At 42.9% G+C, this 21046-nt stretch overlaps 1 protein-coding gene and 1 pseudogene across 1 annotated transcript; one reads left to right on the forward strand and one right to left on the reverse strand.

Annotated features, from left to right (window-relative positions):
- Window positions 1-6988: 6988 nt before the first annotated feature.
- On the reverse strand, window positions 6989-7966 carry LOC127190029 (olfactory receptor 10V1-like). Its single transcript, XM_051147078.1, has one exon. The coding sequence runs from the start codon at window positions 7964-7966 to the stop codon at window positions 6989-6991; it is 978 nt and encodes a 325-aa protein (XP_051003035.1).
- Window positions 7967-15756: 7790 nt separating this feature from the next.
- On the forward strand, window positions 15757-20466 carry LOC127189820 (elongation factor 1-alpha 1-like; annotated as a pseudogene).
- The last annotated feature ends 580 nt before the right edge of the window (window positions 20467-21046 follow it).

Below are 21046 nucleotides of genomic sequence, written 5' to 3' on the forward strand. Positions count from 1 at the left end.
GTGGTTCTGGATCACCCCACCATTCCATCCTTCTTTTCCCAAAACCAACCGTGATGTTGATTTGTATACAGTGAACACAGTATACAAACAGGAGCTGTGTCTGAATAACCAGACAGGGGCCAGCCAGTATTTCTGTCAATCCTTAAGACCTCGATCAAAACCCACACTGCACTTCTTTAGGAAGAATAAGTCAAAATGATCTAGTCCCTGCTGTGTGGTCCAGAGACCAGTTTCCTTGCTAAGAGCAGGAACAGTGTGTAGTGAACACTCTTGGAGGCCCATCGCATGGCTCAGTGGGTAAAAGCCAGTGACCTGACTTTGATCCTAAACACCTACAGAAGGATAAATAAAGTGGCTTCAATCCACAATCCCAGCCCTCCTACAGGGAGAGGGGAAACAGAGACAGGAGAATCACCCAGAAGCATCCTGGAGCATGCAGAGCAACAGAAGCAAAAGAGACCCTGCCTTGACAAAGTGCAAAAAGAAAATAGATTCCCAAAAGTTGTCCTCTGACTTTCATATATACAAGATGGCATACATACCTACATGCTCTTATGCACACAGATCTCACACACACACACACACACACACACACACACACACACATGCACAATGATTATAAAAATAGTAATTGATAATAAAATTTTTTCAAAGACTAGATAAATTATTTTAAAAGAGGACTAAATTTCATAACAAAACAATCATTATATTATTGGATTTTTGTTATTTTCACTTTATTATTATTACTACTATCAGTATGTGTGGATAATGGTTTTTTGTTTTGGGGAGCTTTGGATTTTTTGGTTTGGTTTGGTTTGGTTTGGGTTGGGTTGGGTTTGGGTTTTGGTTTTTTTGAAACAGGATTTTTCTGTGTAGCCTTGGCTGTTGCTTTGTAGACCAGGCTGGTCTTGAACTCACAGAGATCTGCCTTCCTCTGCCTCCCTGAGTGCTGGGATTACAGGCATGCACCATCATGTGCCTGGAAGTGTGTATAATGTTTGTGTGCACTCTTTGGGGATGTAGACACAGGAAGATCAGTTCAAGGTCATCCTTAGCTACCTAGAGCGTTACAGGACAGTCTGGAATGAATCCTGTCTTTCAAAAATGTAAATAAAATTTTAGAACATCAAAAACTGGATCTTACCAGATGCAGTGGTGCATGCCTGTAATCTCAGCACTCTGGGAGGCAGACGCAGCCAGATCTCTCTGAGTTTGAGGCCAGCCTGGTCTACAATGTGAGTCAAGGCCAAGCAAGACTACACAGAAAAGCTGTGTCTCAAAAACCCAAAATAAAAAATAAGAAAACAAAAAACCTGGATCTCAAAGGAGACCCTAATTGCCCGAGATCACATACTGCAGGAATATTGAAGTTTCTATCTTTGATATTACTTGGTAATCCTTTCTGCTGACCTCACAAACAGATCACTTTAAAAGGATTTTTTAATAATTGAGATGTAATATGAATAAATTAATAAAATACATTAAAAAAACAAAAAAAAAAAGAATTTTTAGCCTTAAAGCAAAAAGAGATATATAGCGGCAAAGAATAGCAATAGAATTTCCAACAATTCCTGAAACTCAGAGGTCTTTCTCACGTTAGATTCTCATTCTGTACAGTACAGTTCACGTGTTTAGAAATAACTCTTGGTTGACTCTATACAGAGAGACTCTGAGTAGCAAGAATCTTGCAAATTGAGGCTAAAGAGGTGACTCAGCACTCAAGAGTATTCACTACTCTTGCAGAGAACCAGGTCCAGTTGCCAGCACTTCCATGGTGGCTCTTAATGATCTGTAACTCCAGATCCAAGGGAACCATGACCCACTTCTGACCTCTGCAAGCAGCAATCACACATGAAGCACCTACATACATTCAGGCAAAATGCCCATACACATAAAACAAAGTAACTATGTCTAAAAAACAAAACATCTTTTCTTTCCCAATAGCATCCTTAAGCTCTCTGTTTTTTAAGATATAGATCAAGGAAGGGATTCAGCAGAGGGTTAATAAATGTGTAAGCCACAGAAATCATCCAGCTCTTCCCTGGAGAGTTGATGATGTCAGACCCAATACAATGATATCATGCACCAATACCATGATGTTATGCACCAGTACCATGATGTCATGCACCAATACCATGATGTCATACACCAATATCATTATGTCATGCACCAACACTGTGGTGCATCTGTACTGGAGAAGAGCTATGCTCTTGTGGGACAATGGTGGAAGATTGTGCCTCCCTTTGCAGAGTACATATCAGAGTGACAAACAAGATAGTGACACAGAAAACATGAGGAGACAAAGGATAGTGAAGATAATAACACTATCCTTTTCATTTACTCGATAATTTTATGTTTATAAACTTCCATTTATATTTTACTTTAATTTATAAAACTTTACTAGGTGCATTTTTTAAGACTCCAAATGAGGAAACCACAGTTCACAGAAGTAAACTGAGTTTGTCCAAGTTTACACAACTGTTCATTAGCTGACGTAGAATCTTATAGCAAGATTGTTGACTTTATCTCTCTTCTTCCACCAAACACAAAGAGATGTCGATGAGAGTTTGTCTAATTCTTTTCTACAGCCTGCCTGAAATTTTCAGTTTAAAATCCCAGTTTTAATGGGGGGATAATGCTTCTCCAAGAAGTCATGGGTTATCAGGCAGATGTGAGATACCGCCCTTTGAGGCATTGGTGGAGAGGGGAGACCCCAGAGATCTCCAAAACAACACAAGCCATCGTTGTTGTTCTTGTCCCCCCCCCCCAAGAGGTTGATGGTAAGACACTATAGTTGAAGACAGCACAAGCTTTGATCATAGGATTTGGAGAAATCAAACTGATACTGTCCTGGAATCTTATTCCATGCTGGCTGGTTAGCATAGTACTGAAAGGTGCTATGCAAGCTGCGGGGGTGGGGGGTGGGGAGTCATCAGCAGTCTTACATAGTTGTGAATACTCTGAGCTACAATAACAACCAGATAGACAAGATATGTGCATGAGTGCAATAATGGCATGAAAGTTGTAGGTGTAGCCAACTGCTTTTTTGTTAGACTTAAGACTCACTCCACAGGAGAAAATATTTGCCTGGTAGTGTAGATCTTGTCAAGGATCCACAGCCAGGGAGCTCATACATCCTGGGAGCTTACTATTATAATTGAATAGACAAAGTATCAAACTGCTTTCTAAATATCTCTATATAAATGGGTTACATCTCAGTCCTCATCGGATAGGCTTTTTTGTAGTGGATGGAAGTTAATACAGATAACAAGTGTGTGTATGGAGTGCACAGCCCTAAATGGGAAGTCTACATGCCATGTCCTCTCCCCAAGTCTCAGGAATATCACAGAAGAGGGGCAGAAATATTGGTAAGAGACAGAAGTCTGGTTAGTGTCTTCTGGACATGTCTGTCTTGAATTCACTGCGGCTATAGTTGCCCACACACGATCAAGCCACTCAACACTGCAACGTGGATACAAGAGGGGCTCAAGATCCTCTACCCTTGGCTGAGGAGCTACTGACAGTTGATGGCTTCTGGGAGAGAGCAGTCAGTTTTCTTAGGGATGTGGTCCCAGGCAGGTTGACCATGCTTCAGTGCATAGCCCTAAATATATGCACATAAGCCTGGCATGGTGGTGTACACCTTTAATCCTAGCACTTGGGAGGCTAAGGCAGACAGATCTCTGTGAGTTCAAGGCTAGCTGGTCTACAAATCGAGTTCCAGGACAGCCAGGGCTACACACAGAGAAACTCTGTCTCGAAACAAACAAATAATACATACACATACACACACACACACACACACACACACACACACACACCCCGCCTACACTAGACTCCTTGGGTTATTTAAGAAAAGAAGAAAAGGAGACATAGTTGAAAGGTGGAACAAAGAGAAAGAGGGAACACAGGGTGAAATGATCAAAATACACTGTATATATATATATATATATATATAAATTATATAAACAAATCTCTAGTTTTCATAAATAATGACCTTCTAAAAACTCATTAGTAATAGAGCCATTTCCTTCACATAGCTAATACCACAACTCCAACAGGCTCAGACCACAATTTTATTTCTGAATTAAAAATAAATTAAATAAGAACATAATGGCATTATTTCATACTGTTCAAATATAATTCCACTAAAATTTCATTATGAAATTGAGCATGATGGATATGTAATGAAGAAAGTGAAAACCAATCATATGTAAATCTTACACAGTGAATGAACTAAACATGTTGGCTCATTATTGTTGCAGAATATACATATGTATATATATATATATATTATATTGTTACATTCACATTTAACAGCTTAGATTATCACTGGACTGTCCCTAGTGACCATCAGCCTGAGCTAAAAATTAACCCTGGAGAATTCATTTTGTCTTAAAGCCATTGGCTCTGCCATAAGATGGTGCTGCTGCTTACTAGATATGACCTTGTTGAAAGAATTATTTAACCTCTCCATACCATGGTTCTTTATGTGTAACATGGGGGTGAGTCTGTGAAGATCAAATGAGTTAGCACTTACTGGGGAGCTAAGATATTGCCAAGTATATAGCTAAATGGTCAATGAATACTAGCTAATGTTATAAATGTTGGGGTCTTATTACATATGTAGTATTCTCCTTTGAAAACTGTGGAAAATTATCCTTTAAATCTAAGTGTTACCCAAGAAAAGTACTTGGTGTGTTCATATAATTGTTTGCTGTTAGGTGAATGCTGGTATTCTTAAATTTAATTGTACTCTATTATTTTCATTAGCTTTGAGGAAACCCGGAGACATGTAGGCAAGTGAGCACATTTCTAAATAGCAAGTTTGCTACTGAGTTCTCTAAAATCCTGCTTTAATTCTCTTCTTTAACCCAAACTTTTGACTTTTTCATCTTAATTTGTGTAGAAATATTTTAAGCTGCTTCAAATATTATTTGAAAAGCCATTGAGAATATAGTACCCTAAAATAGAATTCATTAATTTCAACAAATAACATGGCTAGCGATAAACTATTCGTTGGAACGCCTCTTTATTAGAGTTAATGAAAATAATGGTACAGGCCAGCACTTATTGGTGTTTTCATCTGGCCATAGACCCAGGAATTCTTGCCATTGGGTTTTCATATTGTTCTCCTCTGTTCTCCTCCTGACTTAAGTGTTACAGCATCAGGTAAGAGATAGACGGTCTGTTATCATCTATTTCAAGGTATTTACAACATCCAGAAAAGAATGGGGTAGGGGCATGGAAAGATGGCTCAGAAATTAAGGACACTTGCTGCTCTTAAAGAGGACCCGAGGTCAGATCCCAGCACCCATGTGGGGAACTCATAACTGCCTGAAAGTACAAGCTCCAGGAGCTCCAGCACCATCTTCTGGCCTCTGAAAGCTCATGCACTCATGTATCATAAACACATACACATGAATTAAAAGTAAAAGTTAAATAAAGAGAAGAGAGTGGTTTCTTTACTTTTTTGTGCATTGTGGTATATGTATACACACCCATACATTCAGACTGAGGCCAGAAGATGACATTAGTTGTCCTATCTCACAACTTTCCACCATATTCCCTTGAGTTTGAGCCTTTCTCTGAACCTGCAGCTGGGCTGGCAGCCAGAAAGCTCTAATGATTCATCTGTCTACTCCCCGCCCCCCGCCGCCCCCACGACTCCCACAAGCATGGAAGTGCAGGCACACACAACCATCCCTGGCTTATGTGTGTGTGCAGGGAGGAGGGTACTCAAAACTCAAATCCAGATTCCCATAGTTTCATGGCAAGTGCTTTTGCCCAATTGATCAATCTCACACCCCACCTTTTTCTCTTTAAAAAACAAAAAACAAAAAACTGAAAGGATCATTCTATATTCCAAATCCTTTTTCTATCCCTCTCTATCAGTCTCCTGAGCTTGTTATTTTCTTGCCTCAGCTTCCCAAGTGATGGGACTAAGAGCAAAGGTAACTTTGGCTCCAAAGATTAGATAGATAGATAGATAGATAGATAGATAGATAGATAGATAGATAGGAGATAGACACATAGATAGAGAGATACATAGATAGATGATAGATATTATTACTATCTACTTTTAATATAAAGAAACGATTAGGGATTGGGGAGAAGACTCCAGTACTTGTTGCTCTTGAAGATGACCCAGTTCCCACTCCCAGCAACCACGCAGACACTCACAACCACCTGTAATACCAGTTCCAGAAGATCTGACACCCTCTTCTGACCTCCTTGAGCACCAAGCTTGCACATGCTGTACTTATATTCATGCATAGAAAACACTCATACAGGTGATGGGACTAAAGGCAAAGGAACAAAGGCAAAATAGTAAAATAAATAAACAAAGGAAAGATTAGGACTCAATTTTGTTGGCTGGACCCGAAGGCTGCACCCTTACTATGCCCTTTGCAATGTAAAAAAAACAAAAACAACAACAACAAAAAAAACCCAAAGAATTATTCATTTTTTTTGTCTCAAAGAAACCCTATGGGCTTTATTGCAGGTTTAATACCATGACATATTAAACTCAATTTTTAAAAAAGAAATAAAGTTTAGATTTTATAAATGATCACTATCAGATAAAATGGCAAGATTGTACTAAGGAAGTGAGATTTCAGGAGACTTTTAATGCCAAAAAGAAGGGTCAGCAGAGCATTTTGTACGTAGATGCATTGGTGTCTACAAGCCTTTAAAATGTGACAGAATGAAAGCCATCTATCACCTGCCGTCACTACTCTACTTCATTTGTTTCCTCTCTTCTTCTCTGACTTTCCTCTGCCAGCCCTTATTCTAAGCCCTGTGGCAGAAAACAAGGCTTCTTAAGGCATCGTGAGTCAATGTAACACTTAGCTATTGAAAACCTGACAGAAGCAGGGGATGATGATGAGCACTCCCAAACCAAGGTAGTCGTGAGCTCAACTGCTGCTCCGTCCTCAGCGCTTGTTAACTCTGAGCTGCCTTTCCCTCAGACTGTGTTCCTCCTTATTTAGTGAGTAATCTCCCTAGGAAGGAATGTTTCCGACTTCCTGAGCCAGAACATTCTTGCCAAAAGTCTTTTTATTGCATCAGTCACCTCTTGGTTCCTTATGCTGTAGATTAAAGGATTCAGTAAAGGGGAGAAAAAAGTATAGACAATAGATACTGCACGGCCTTCTTCCGGGGAGTAGCTGGAGCTTGGGCGAAGGTAGATGAGGGTGCAGCACCCATACTGCAGGGCAACCACGAGGAGGTGTGAGGAGCAGGTAGAGAAGGCCCGGCGCTTCCCCTCAGCTGACTTCATCCTCAGGATGGTAGCCACAATGCAACCATAGGAGAGACAGATAAAAAGGAAGGGAATGGCCACTGCAGCCACGCTGATGGCAAAGAGAGCTGCCTGGTGTACCCGAGTGTCCGTACAGGCCAGGCGCATGACTGCAGGCATGTCACAGAAGAAGTGGTAGATCTCATTGTGGCCACAGAATGGAAGGTGGCAGATCAGAATGGTCAAAGGTAGGGACAAGAGGAATCCCAGTCCCAGAGAACCTAATGTCATCTGCCCACATAGCTGCCAGCTCATAAGGAGGCTGTAATGCAGCGGATGACAGATGGCCACGTACCTATCATAAGCCATGATGGCGAGCAGGACACAATCAGATCCTCCAAGAAGGATGAAGAAGAACATCTGGGCGCCACAGCTGGGCAGAGAGATAAGCATCTTCCCCATGGAGAGGATGCTAGCCAGAGTCAGTGGAGCAATGTTGGTGGAATAGCCAAGCTCTAATGTGGCCAACACAAAGAGGAAGAAGTACATTGGGGTGTGGAGGGAGTGATCCTGCCAGACTGTGAGACCAATGGTGAGGTTTCCAATGAGGCTTCCTAGATACAGCAGCAAGAAGCCCATGAACACCAGGGAAGCCACCGTGGAGTTGGTTGAAAAGGGGTGAAAGTGAAAATATACCACCCCTGTCTGATTTTCCTCCTCCATTAGACCTAGTACGGGAAAGAAGTCAAGGGCAAAGTTATTGTCCCGTGTCACTGACGCAGTCTGCCGTCTCCAGGTCCTTGTTCAAAGGGCTTCCTTTGGCTTTCAACCCCCACTAGCCCTGTGACTTTGAGAAATTTGGACTCCAGCATTTTCACCGTGAAGCTCAGAAATGTACAACACCCACCTAAGAGTACTGGTGAAAATTAAATGAGACCCCATGCCCACAAGCGCAGAGACCAACGCCAGGAATTCATGAGGCTCCTCATACAGGTTCCCTTGCAATTTGCATGCTGATCGTCATCCCACTCCTTTTGGAGCTGCGCTTTCCCACCAGCCTCATGCCTCTTTGTTTCTGTGACTACACAGTCACCAGAAGAGTTTGCAAGTACAGATCTCTAAGGATGCCTGTGAGTCTCACGCCACGCTCAGAAGGCAAGCAACACAATGTCTGCCCTTTACCCATTCCGCACATGTGGGTATTCAAAGCCCAGAGAAATTAAATAGGCCACATTGTTACCTGGGTAAGCCTTTAAAACTTGTAATTCTTGTCCTAGAAATCTACAAGTAGAACAATATGATAAGCAGATTTGGGCCCAGGGGTCCCGCTCAAACTAAGGCACCAGCCAAGGACAATACAGGAGGTAAACTTTAAACCCCTACCCAGATCTAGCCAATGGGCAGAACATTCTCCACAGTTGAGTGGAGAGTGGGGTATGACTTTCACACGAACTCTGGTGCCTCATATTTGACCATGTCCCCTGGAGGGGGAGACCTGGTGGCACTCAGAGGAAGGATAGCAGGCTACCAAGAAAAGACCTGATACCCTATGAGCATATACAGGGGGACATAATCCCCCTCAGGAACAGTCATAGGGGAGGGGAATAAGGGGAAAATGGAAGGGAGGGAAGAATGGTAAGATACAAGGGATGGGATAACCATTAAGATGTAACAAGAATAAATTAATAAAAAAATTTTAAAAAATAAATAAAACTTGTAATTCTGGTCTTTTTTTTTTTCTTAACCCTTTAACAATCCAATTTCATAGTTGCATTGTACCAACCTTACGGTTGGTTCATCTTCTTTTATATTGCCCTTTATCCACGCTCTGGTAGTGTCTGCCTTACAGGGCTCACCCTGTCACTCACCTTGACATTATAGGTCCAGTGCAGTCTCTTTTAAATGCTCTCTAACCTGTGCTGATCAATTCGGAAAGTCTTAAAAGATATCTTCATATTCTTGCATTATCACATCCAATTATTAAATCCTGATGCATGAAATATTTTTATAAGTGAAAATGGAGTTCTTTGCCGAGGAGTGACTTCAGGAAATAGCCTTTAAAAAATCTTCAGTCACCAGGTATGCCTCCACTGACACTTCAATGTTTCGGATCTTGAGTTAGCTGCAATATGGGCTCACAGATGCATGCAAACATTTCCCTGTGGTTGTGGTTAACCTCTCCCGTTGGATGAAGCTGGCCAAATTGGCACCAGAATGGTCTTCCCCTTGATGTTTGCAGCGGATACTCAGAAAAGCCAGGCAAAGAGCACTGTTCTGCTAAAAGAGAAGAGTGAGGCCGAAGAACAAACCCCGCCGTTGGTTTGTGTTGGTTTGCTGACCAGCGAAGGCAAGCATCAGTGCGGCGTTTGGCTTTGCTTTGCTTTGCTTTGGTTTATGATGATCGGGCTGCTGGAGGAGGGGTCATTTCCTTTGGGAGTGCGGCCACCAGAACAGCAGGTTGCTTATGCTCATGTGGCCAACGCTAGATGAATTCCCTGGGTTATTAAAAACAAAAGGGGACATAACAGTGAGCGGGGCAAAGAACACATGTTGGGGGAGTCCTGGGGGAAATGTGAGGAGGAAGTGGGGTGTGTATGATCAAGACAAATTGTATATGTGCATGAAATTCTCAAAGAAATATAGCAATATTAATAAATAACTAGTGACTTTCCATGCTGGGAACTCTGCGGAGAAATTAATATTTACAAGCCAGTTGCTAGAGAAGTAGAGGGCTCAAAGCTTTAGAAAAATTTTAGTTTTATTCTTTAATTTATCAGCTCATAAAGAAATGTTTCATTGTGACAATTTTCAAATAAACTTTGCTTTCATTATTTCTAGAAAAACAATTTTAAAATACCTTGAAATGTTCTATTTTGTCAAAATATTGACAATTTCCAAGATAGGCAATGCTCAAATAAGTGTTCATTATACCACCTTTTACTGGGTGTGGGTTAAAGATATCCCAAACCAAAATTTAACATTTTAAATCAAATTTATTCTAAATGAATCTGAAACAATGACAACTTCATTTTAATAGAGAATAATGAAAACAAGTTAACATAGAACACCAGATTAAACCCATGTAATATAATTATTTGAAATTATATTTATAAAGAGGGTGCATTAACATCAAAATATGTGTTTCATAAAGCAAATAAGCAACACAAGAGACCGATTTCCACGGTGTCAATAGAATCCAGATTTTAAGTTACAGCTGTATTTTTCCCATTTTATAGTTTTTATTCTCTTTAATAAGTAGCATAATTAATTATGAATACAGTGTAATTTTTTAAAAGATACGGACAGCTGTTGCACACTGTGTGCTTGGTCAACACACCCCTTCAGTCCACCTCATCCCCTCTTTCTCTGTGTGGCCTTAGCTGCCTTGGACTTGCTTTGTAGACCAGGCAGGCTTTAAACTCACAGTGATCCACCTGCCTCTGCCTCCTGACTGCTGGATATAAAGATGTGCGCCACCACACCTGGCTCCTCTCTTTTTTTTTTTAAGATTTATTTATTTATGTAAACAATGTTCTGTCTACATGGACACATGCATGCCAGAAGAGGGCACCAGATCTCATTATAGATAGCTGTGAACCACCATGTGGTTGCTGGGAATTGAACTCAGGACCTTTGGAAAAGCAGCCAGTGCTCTTAACCCCTGAGCCATCTCTCCAGCCCACACCTCACTCCTTCTTGAGTCATTTGTGTACATGTCAGTCTCCCTGGCTATATACTACATATGAACTTCTAGCTTCTTTGAGGACAGATTTTCGTTGTCTTTACACGCACACACACACACACACACACACACACACACACACACACAGTTTACATATGATAAAGTGCAGCTTTCTTTTAGTAGCTCACCAAAAGCTAATATGAAAAGGTGAAGAATAGTGGCTAACATAAACTGAGTGTCTGGTGATGTGTTAAGTACTGAGAATAATTGTGACTGGTGTTTGTTGGATGCCTGGCAGTATTCTAAGTACCTTCCTATCAGTTAAGCCATTTATTCTCCATAGTAAACTGACAAGGAAGGTGCTGCTTCCCTCACTTTACAGAAAAACACAAAACCTGCAGCCTGACTCTAGCTAAGAGGCTGCAGGTTGTGCACACTTACCCACTCCTCATGTTGACTTGCCACAGCCATGTCCCCACATCTGTCACCTTTATGGGTTTCAGCTTTACATACGTGGACTTGTATAAAAATAATGATTTATCACGTTTTACCTACAGGAGAAAAACATGTCACCTGGTTTGAAAGCAAGAACACTTTCCTCTTCTTTCTTCCTTTCTTTGTTTCTTTTGGGGGGGGCTTTCTTTTTGTTTTTTGATACTGGTTTCTCTTTGACTGTCCTGGAACTTTCTTTGAAGACCAGGTTAACCTCAAACTTCCTGAGATCTGCCTGCGTCTGCCTCTTAAATCCTGGGATTAAAGGAGTGTGCTACCACCACCCAGGTGAAATATTTTTTTTGTAAGTGCACCCAGTATGAAACCATACATAGTTTTAATCTTCGATAAGAGAAAAAAGAACCCTTATTGTAATTTTTACTGCCAAAGTGAGAAAGAGAGAGAAAAGAAGTGGGAGAGACAGAATCTGTTATCACAAAAACTCTTTTCTAACAAAAGATAAAGCTTACCTTGAGCTGATGAAAAATCACAAGAACATTAAGTTGCCAGGTGGCTTTTCAAGCATTTCTTCTCCCAAGAGCCTTGGACATATCTCATCTCAGGGACCAGAGAAACAGAGTCCTGGAGGCTCCCGAGATGTTCCTCCGGGACGTGGTGGAGACCAATGCAACCCACATTCTCTTCTCAGGAATCCCCAATGACTTCATCTCTTTAGTAGCTATCTCCTGAGCACCTACCACCTTTATGTTTCTTGTACTGTTCTTGGGACTAGAGATACAGAAGTTAGGAAATGGAAAACATGACTTGATGAAGGTTATATCCTAGTAAGATAGAACAGACGAGAAGAGAAAAATAAGTAAACAATATAATTATAGGTAACGTGTGCTCCATGAAAAATAAAGCAAGGCAGTAAAATGAAGAGGGATGATGGCGGAAATGGGCAAAAGTAACTAGAGTTGAGATAGTTCTGTCTAGGAATATGACCTTTGAGCAGACACACACACACACACACACACACACACACACACGATCCAAGAAAAAGAATCCTGAGAAAGAAGGCAACTTGTGCAGTGGTTTAAGGCAGGCATTGGTTGGTGCTTTAATGAGTCCCAGGAAGTGGAAAGCCTGGTGGAGAAATGCAAGCAGTCATGAGAGATGAAAGAGAGGAAGGTCGCAGCAACTGTGGGAATGTTCAGTACTCCAGTCTACCAGTATTTCAGCGTGACTTTCACAGAAGCCACTGAATATTTCAAGTAGAGCAATATCTAGCTTTGTGTTAGAACGCCATACTTGACCGTGGCACAAAGAACACAGTCAGAAGTGAGATGATAGCCAGGAGGCTGGTACTTCAGGGTGAAGACTGATGACCGGGGAGTCAGACTCACATCTAGGCCTATTTCTACCTTCTTTCTTTTCCTCCCTGAAGTTCACTTATGTGGAGGTCCGTGTAGATGTGAGGGCGGAAAATGTGATGTTCCTGCATAGCGTATTATTTCACTCGCTTGGTCTTGTTAAAAATAAATAAATAAAGCCCAGGTAGTTGAGGCTGTTGCTGCAGCTGAGAGTAGGAAGAATGCCTGGCGATCGTGTGCAGAGCCCTTGGTCAGTCCCCAGATGTGATGGCACACCCTTGGGATAAGTAGGGGCAGGAGGTTCAAACGTTCAAGGCCATCCTCAATTATGTATGGAACTCAAGGCTAGCCAGGGCTATACTGAGACTCTGTTTTTTTTTTTTTTTTAATTGTCCAAAACTATTAAGCATACTCTGCTATGCTTGCAGATAGGAGGCTAGCACAATTGTCCTCTGGGAGGCTTCACCAAGTTGTGGATTGAAACAGATGCTGAGACCCACAGCCACACTTTAGGTGGAGCTTGGGGAATCTTGGAGAAGAGTTGGGGGAAGGATAGAGGGACTTGGAGGGGACAAGAACGCCACAAGAAGACCAAAAGAACAAGGCATGGTGGCGCACGCCTTTAATCCCAGCACTTGGGAGGCAGAGGCAGGTAGATCTCTGTGAGTTCAAGGCCAGCCTGGTCTACAAAGTGAGTCCAGGACAGCCAAGGCTACACAGAGAAACCCTGTCTGAAAATACAAAAACAAAAGAATAAGACCAAGAGTCAACAAGGCCCATGGTGGTTCACAGAGACTAAACCACCAACCAAAAAGGATACATGGACTGGACCTAAGACCCCTACACATATGTAGCTGATGGGCAGCTTGGTCTTCATGCGGCCCCCCTAGCAAATGGAACAGGGCTGTCTCTGACATGGACACAGCCACCTGCTTTTGGATCACTTTCCCCTAGCTGGACTATCTTGTCTGACCAGGAGCAGAGGAAGGATGTAAAATGAATAAATAAATTAACTAATGAGGAAAAAATGTCCAGTAGGATAGCTCAGGAGGTAAAAGCATTAGCTTCCAAGCCTGATGATCTGAGTTCAATTCCCCAGAGTCCACATGTGCTCTCTAACTGTCATGGACAAACACACACACACACACACACACACACACACACACACACACACATACACACAATCTCATGGACACACATTAATTGAGTATTAAATAACTAAATGCTTAAATTTTTAATATAATATAATAAAAATAGTTGGGCAATTTTGTTCTCTGAATTCTTTTCCTAAAATATTTAGTAAAAATTTTATCTGTAAGAGATATTAATAAGCTGGAAGCTATTGAACCAAATTTTTTGCTTAGTGAGGCACTTAAACTTTTACTCACCATTGTTTCCATGTTACAGGTGATGAAATTGAGGCTTTAAGAGTTAAACAATCTTTCTGCTAGGTGCTGGCTGCTTGCTGTCAAAATGGGCAAGCTCTTCAGTCTCTTTGTGCCTGGCTAATAGGGTTCTCAGCTAGAGTCACCCACATATTCTCCCAGAAGCTTACCCTGTTGTAAGTCTCCAGCCTGTCTCAGAGATGCCCCAGGCCCTGGTTTCTCTGCTCTCTGCAAGCCCTCTATCCTCTTGCCTACCCCACCCCCCCCCACCCCACCCTGCTCTCCACCCATCAGACCCCACCCTCATTTCCTTCAGCACTCTCTTTCCTATCCTGTTCCTTCTCTTCAAGCACTTCCTTTGTTTATTGTGTTTCCACTTCTCAGTGAGATTCGTGCATCCTCCCTTGAGCCCTCTTCGTTACTTCTTTAGGTCTGTGAATTGTAATATGGTTATCCTGTACTATATGGCTATTATCTGCTTAAAAGTGAATACATACCATGTGTGTATTTCTGGGTCTGGGTTACCTCACTCAGGATGATCTTCACTAGTTCCATCCATTTTCCTGCAAATTCCATGATTTCCTTGTTTTTAATAGCTGAGTAGTATTCCATTGTGTAAATGTGCCACTGTTTATTTATTCTTCAGATGAGGGACATCTGGGTTGTTTCCAGTTTCTGGCTATTACAAGTAAAGATTCTATGAACATAGTTGAGCAAATATCCTTGTATGGTGGAGAATCTTTTGGGTATATGCCCAGGAGTGGTATAGCTGGTCTTGAAGTAGAGCTATATCCAATTTTCTGAGAGGCCACCCTCTAACCAAACAGGACTCCTAGTAGAGGGAGGGGAACACCAACCTGCCCACAAAAACTTTAACCCAAAATTTACCTGCCGACAAGACGTGCAAGGATAAAGAAAAGACAGAGATTGAGGGAGTGCCCAACTAACGCCTGGCCACACCATGCAAGAAAGTCAATCCCTGACACTATTAACAACACTCTGCTATACTTGTAGACTATGCTATACTTGCATAGGTATCCTCTGAGAGGCCCCACCCAGCAACAGATCGAAACCAATACTGAGACTCACAGCCAAACTTTGGGGAGAGCACAGAGAGTTTTTTGGAGGAGTGAAAGGGAAGATAGAAGGACCCAGAGGAGCTCTGCAAGAAGGTCAACAGAGCCAACTAACCTGGGCCCCAGGGGGCTTTCAGAAACTGAAACACCAACCAAGGAACATGTATGGACTAGACCCTAGGCTCCCTACACATATGTTCCAGATGGGCAGCTTGCTCTTCAGTCTTGTTGTGAGTTCTCTAGTAAGGAGAGCAGGGGCTGTCTCTGACAATGACTCTCTTGCACGCTTTTTGAGCACTTCCCCCTGATGGGACTCCCTTGCCAGGCAACTGTGGTAGAGCATGCATTCAATCCTGACGGGACCTGACATGCTGAGAAAGGCAGGTGGCGGGGGGGGGGGGGGCTTCCCTTTTCTGAGGGGTAGAGGAGGGGAGATACAGAGAAGAGGGAGGGAGGGAAGGAAGGAGGGATGAACTGGGAGGAGAGGAGGGAGGGTTATGATTGGGATGTAAAGTAGAAGAAAAGAGAAGAAAGAAAGAAAGGAAGAAAGAAAGAAACTGAGAAAATGGTGCTGGTCATAGCTGAATGCAATGCAGGACACAAAGCCCTCATCATAAAGAATACTGATGATGGCACCTCAGACTGCCCTTACAGCCATACCTTGGTGGCCAGAATTGACCGCTATCTCCTTTGTGAACATTTATAACTACAAACACCTCATGACCACAAGGTACTCTGTAGATATCCCCTTCGGCAAGACTGCTGTCAACAAGGATGTCTTTAGAGACCCAGCTCTAAACTCAAGGCCAGGCAGGAGGCCAAGGTTAAGAGTGAGGAATGAAGACAGAGAAGAGCAAATGGTTTTTCCAGAAGCTTCACTTTTAAGTATACTTTTGTTTCCATCATTAAAATAATTTTTTAAGAAGAGCTAAACAACTGAGCCAAGAGTGGTGGCACATACCTTTAATCCCCTCACTGGGGAAGCAGAGGCAGGTGAATCTCTGAGTTCATGGCCAGCCTGGTCTACAGAGAGAGTTCCAGGACAGCCAGGGCTACACAAAAAAACCCTGTCTTAGGGGAAAAAGTTTAAACAACTGCCTGGATGGTGAAGAAATGGCTCAGTGCTGCTCTTCCAGAGAACAGGAGTTCTGTTCCCAGCGTCTGCATCAGGCAATGCAAAACCACTTGTCATTCGAGCTGCAGGAGATCTAGTGCTCTCTTCTGACCTCCAGAAGTGGTTGCAATCATGTGCACTCATGTACATATACACATAATGAAAAACAAAATAAAAATAAAATCGTTAAGAAGTTAAACAACCTGGCCAAAATTAGCTATCTTAAAACAAGTATCTCTGGGACTGGAATTCAATTTGATTGATATCTAAGTTGTATCCCACAGCATCCTGTTTTTGGTGGACACGGTATGTGCAAAGTTTGGTTCAAGGATCAACAGTGTCAGCAGCACCTAGAACTGTGGTTCTCCAGATATATCCAGCTCTCAAATACAGTAAGTTTGTTTTGTTTGGCTTTGTTTTTTGAAATAGGTTCTCATGTCAGCTGATCTCAAGCTCATGATGTAGCTGAGGAGAACCTCAAGCTTAGGCCCCTCCTGCATCGCCTCTGGAGGACTAGGATTGCACACTGGCATTACCATGCTAGGCTTGAAATATAATGGCTTTTTATTAAAATGTAGCCAATAGGCAGCTCAGGCCTCATGTAGGTCCCCTAGTAAGGGGAACAGAGACTGTCTCTGACATGGACTCTGTTACCTGCTTTTTGATCATTTCCCAGGCCACAAGGGAAGAGGATGCACCCAGTCCTGGTGCAACTTGATGAGCTGGGGTGGGTGGATGGGGTCTCCCCTTTTCTGAGGAATAGGGGAGGAGGTGAAGGAAGAGGGAGAAAGGATGGGACTGGGAGGAGAGGAGGGAGGGGGCTACAATTGGGATGTAAAGTAAATTAATTAATTAGTTAATTAATTAATTTAAAATTAATAAATACAATTTTTTAAATTCCTTACCATTACTAGGTATAAATTTATACTCTATGAGACCAATTCTCCCCTTTTTATGTCTTGCAATATTAAATCTCCCAAAAGTGTTGACACTGTGGTGATCAGAGATAACCTGTGTGGTATCTGATGTTTTAAAAGCTTGATTCTGGCCGGGCGTGGTGGCGCACGCCTTTAATCCCAGCACTCGGGAGGCAGAGGCAGGTGGATCGCTGTGAGTTCGAGGCCAGCCTGGTCTACAAAGTGAGTCCAGGATGGCCAAGGCTACACAGAGAAACCCTGTCTCGAAAAACCAAAAAAAAAAAAAAAAAAAAAAAAGCTTGATTCTGTTGCTTTGCTATTGAAAATGAGCCTTTCAGGGCCTGGAGAGATGGCTCAGAGGTTAAGAGCACTGGCTACACTTCCAAAGGTCTTGAGTTCAATTCCCAGAAACCACATGATGGCTCACAACCAACCATACATGAGATCTGGTGCCCTCTTCTGGCCTGCAGGTGTTACATGCAGGTAGAACACTGTATACATAATAAATAAAATATTTAACAAAAAGAAGGAAAGAAATAAAAGAAGGAAGGAAGGAAGGAAGGAGGAGAAAGTGAGGCTTGCCCAGCCCTTGCTCAGGCGACATGAGAGAGCAGGCCTCGAAGATGTGAGAGCAGGAGATCTGTCCCTGTCCTTCACCATTTGGGAGAATCAACCCACAGCTGGGGGAGAGGGGGGTTGTGGGGGCATAAGCATGGGAGAGTTGGCTCTGCCACCTGCCTGCCATGTGGTGCCATGGGTAATGAAGAGACGCTTTCCCCTACTTTGCCCCTCAACATCTGTGGAAGGCAGGATTGCTGGCCCCCAGGGTAATAAGAGCAGGAGAGCTTTTCCTGTCCCTCACTGGCTGCAGCACTCAGGAGAGTGAGCCTTGCACCTTGCCTGGACAACAAAGTAGAGCTGGTCTGGTGAAGGTTCTGGTTAACCAGCCTTGAGAGTGTGAGAGCATGAGAGCTGGCCCTGCCCTCTGTCAGCTGAGTCACTGGGTGAGCTAGTTGGGGCAGTACTGGAGAACTCACCCTGGTGGTGTGGGTACAGGAGAGCTGGATGGCTGACTAGTTCAGCTACCACCCAGGCCTAGATCTAAGGCTTTCAGCTGGCCCACCGCAACATCTACCACATAGATTAACTGCTGGAACACATGAAGGGGCTGGTCATGCAGACCTAAAGCTGCATGATCTCTGTGACACAGGTAACAACAGGATATCCCAGAGGAGTCCCAGTAAGGATCCAGTATTGACAGTGTAGCAGAAGCCAGAGGCCTTGAAACAGATCAGTGACTCATTCCAATGATGATTTGCAAATAAAAGATGTGTGTACAAAACAGTATCCTGTGGGACACACTGTAACACACCACAGCTTCCACAACAAGATTTTTTTCCTTATGGGGTAGAGGCCTCAAGGGGGGAGGAAGATACAAAGGGACAGGAAAATGAGTGGGACTGGGGTGCGTGACGAGAAATCACAAAGAATCAATAAAGAGTTAAATCAAAAGAAGAAAGAAAGAAAGAAAGGTTTTTTTCACAATGGGGGTGCGAATGCAGGTGTTGTGGAAACCACAGCTAATTCAAAGCCAAAAGGGGAAAGGAAAAGACTCACAACAACTGTGCCATCATTGGACATGTAGATTGCCACAAGTCCACCACAACCAGTCACCTGCTCTGCAAATGTGATGGAATCGACAAGCGAACCATCGAAAAGTTTGAAAAGAAGGCAGCCGAGATGGCAAAAGGCTCCTTCAAGAATGCCTGGGTCTTGGACAAACTGAAGGCTGAGCGTGACATCTCCCTGTGGAAAGTTGAGACCAGCAAATACTATGTGACTACTATTGATGCCCCAGGACACAGAGACTTCATCAGAAACATGACTACAGGCACATCTCAGGCTGACTGTGCTGTCCTGATCGTTGCTGCTGGTGTTGGTGAATTTGAAGCTGATATCTCCAAGAATGGGCAGACTTGTGAGCATGCCCTTCTGGCTTATCCCCTGGGTGTGAAACAGTTGATTGTTGGTGTCAACAAAATGGATTCCACTGAGCCACCCTACAGCCAGAAGAGATATGAGGAAATCGTTAAGGAAGTCAGCACCTACACTAAGAAAATTGGCTACAACCCTGGCACAGTAGCACTTGTGCCAATTTCTGGTTGGAATGGTGACAACATGCTGGAGCCAAGTGCCAATATGCCTTAGTTCAAGGGATGGAAAGTCACCCGCAAAGATGGCAGTGCCAGTGGCACCACATTGCTGGAAGCTTTGTATCCTGCCACCAATTCATCCAACTGACAAACTGCTGCAACTGCCCCTCCAGGATGTCTATAAAATTGGTGGGATTGGCACTGTCCCCGTGGGCTGAGTGGAGACTGGTGTTCTTAAACTTGGCATGGTGGTTACCTTTGCTCCAGTCAATGTCACAATGGAAGTCAAGTCTGTTGAAATGCACCATGAAGCACTGAGTGAAGCTCTTCCTGGGAACAGCATAGGCTTCAATGTAAAGAGTGAACATTCTCCACAGTTAAGTGGAGACTGGGGACTGACTTTCACACGATCTCTGGTGCCCCATATTTGGCCATGTCTCCTTGTTGGGGAGGCCCAATGGCACTCGGAGGAAGGATAGCAGAGTACCAAGAAGAGACTTGATACACTAGCATCATATTCATGGGGAGGAGGGCCCCCTCAGTCACAGTCATAGGGAAGGGAATGGGGTGAAAGCGGGAGGGAGGGAGGAATGGGAGGATGCGTGGGATGGGATAGCAAATGAGATGTAATATGAATTATTTTATTTTTCAATAAAAATGTGTTTTTAAAAAAAGTGTGTCCGTCAAAGATGATAGACATGGCAATGTTGCTGGTGACAGCAAAAATGACCCACCAATGGCAGCAGCTGAACCATCCAGGTCAAATTAGTGCTGGCTGTGCTCCTGTGCTGCACTACCACACCACTCACATAGCATGCAAGTTTGCTGAGCTTAAAGAAAAAATTGACCATCGTTCTGGCAGGAAGCTGAAAGATGGCCCTAAATTCTTGAAGTCTGGTGATGCAGCCATTGTTGTCCCTGGCAGGCCCATGTGTGTTGAGAGCTTCTCTGACTACCCTCCACTGAGTCATTTTGCTGTTTGTGACACGAGGCAGACAGTTGCTGTGGCAGTCATCAAAGCTGTGGACAAGAAGGCTGCTGGAGCTGGCAAAGTCACTAAGTCGGCCCAGAAAGCTCAGAAAGTTAAATGAATATTATCCCTCACACCTGCCACCCCAGTCTTAATCAGTGGCGGAAGAACCATCTCAGAACCGTTTGTCTCAATTGGCCATTTAAGTTTAATAGTAAAAGAGATTAATGATGCTAACAATGCATGGTAAAACCTTCAGAAGCAAAGGAGAACATTTTGTGGACCATTTGTGTGTGTGTGTGTGTGTGTGTGTGTGTGTGTGTGTGTGTGGCCATTTTAAGTTATTAGTTTTTAAAATCAGCACTTTTTATTTGAAACAACTTGATCAAAAACTGTCACAGAAATTTGAGACCCATTAAAACAAGTTTAATGAGAAAAGAAAAGAAAGAAAATGAGGCTTGCTGAGAGGTTTGTTTGTTTGTTTGTTTGTTAGAAATACTTTATTTTTAGTTCTGGAGGTGTAGGATCTGCACATGTGATCTCTTGGAGTTGAAGTTACAGGCAATTGTGAGCCATCCAATGAGGGTGCTGAGAGCAACACTCCGGTCCTCTGTAAGAGTGGCATATGTTCTAAACCACTGAGCCATCCTTCAAGATCGTGCTATGAGATTTTAATATAGATTTTCTTAACTAAGCATCTG

This window comes from Acomys russatus, chromosome 5, assembly GCF_903995435.1.
Source record: "Acomys russatus chromosome 5, mAcoRus1.1, whole genome shotgun sequence".
Taxonomy (NCBI): Eukaryota; Metazoa; Chordata; class Mammalia; order Rodentia; family Muridae; genus Acomys; species Acomys russatus.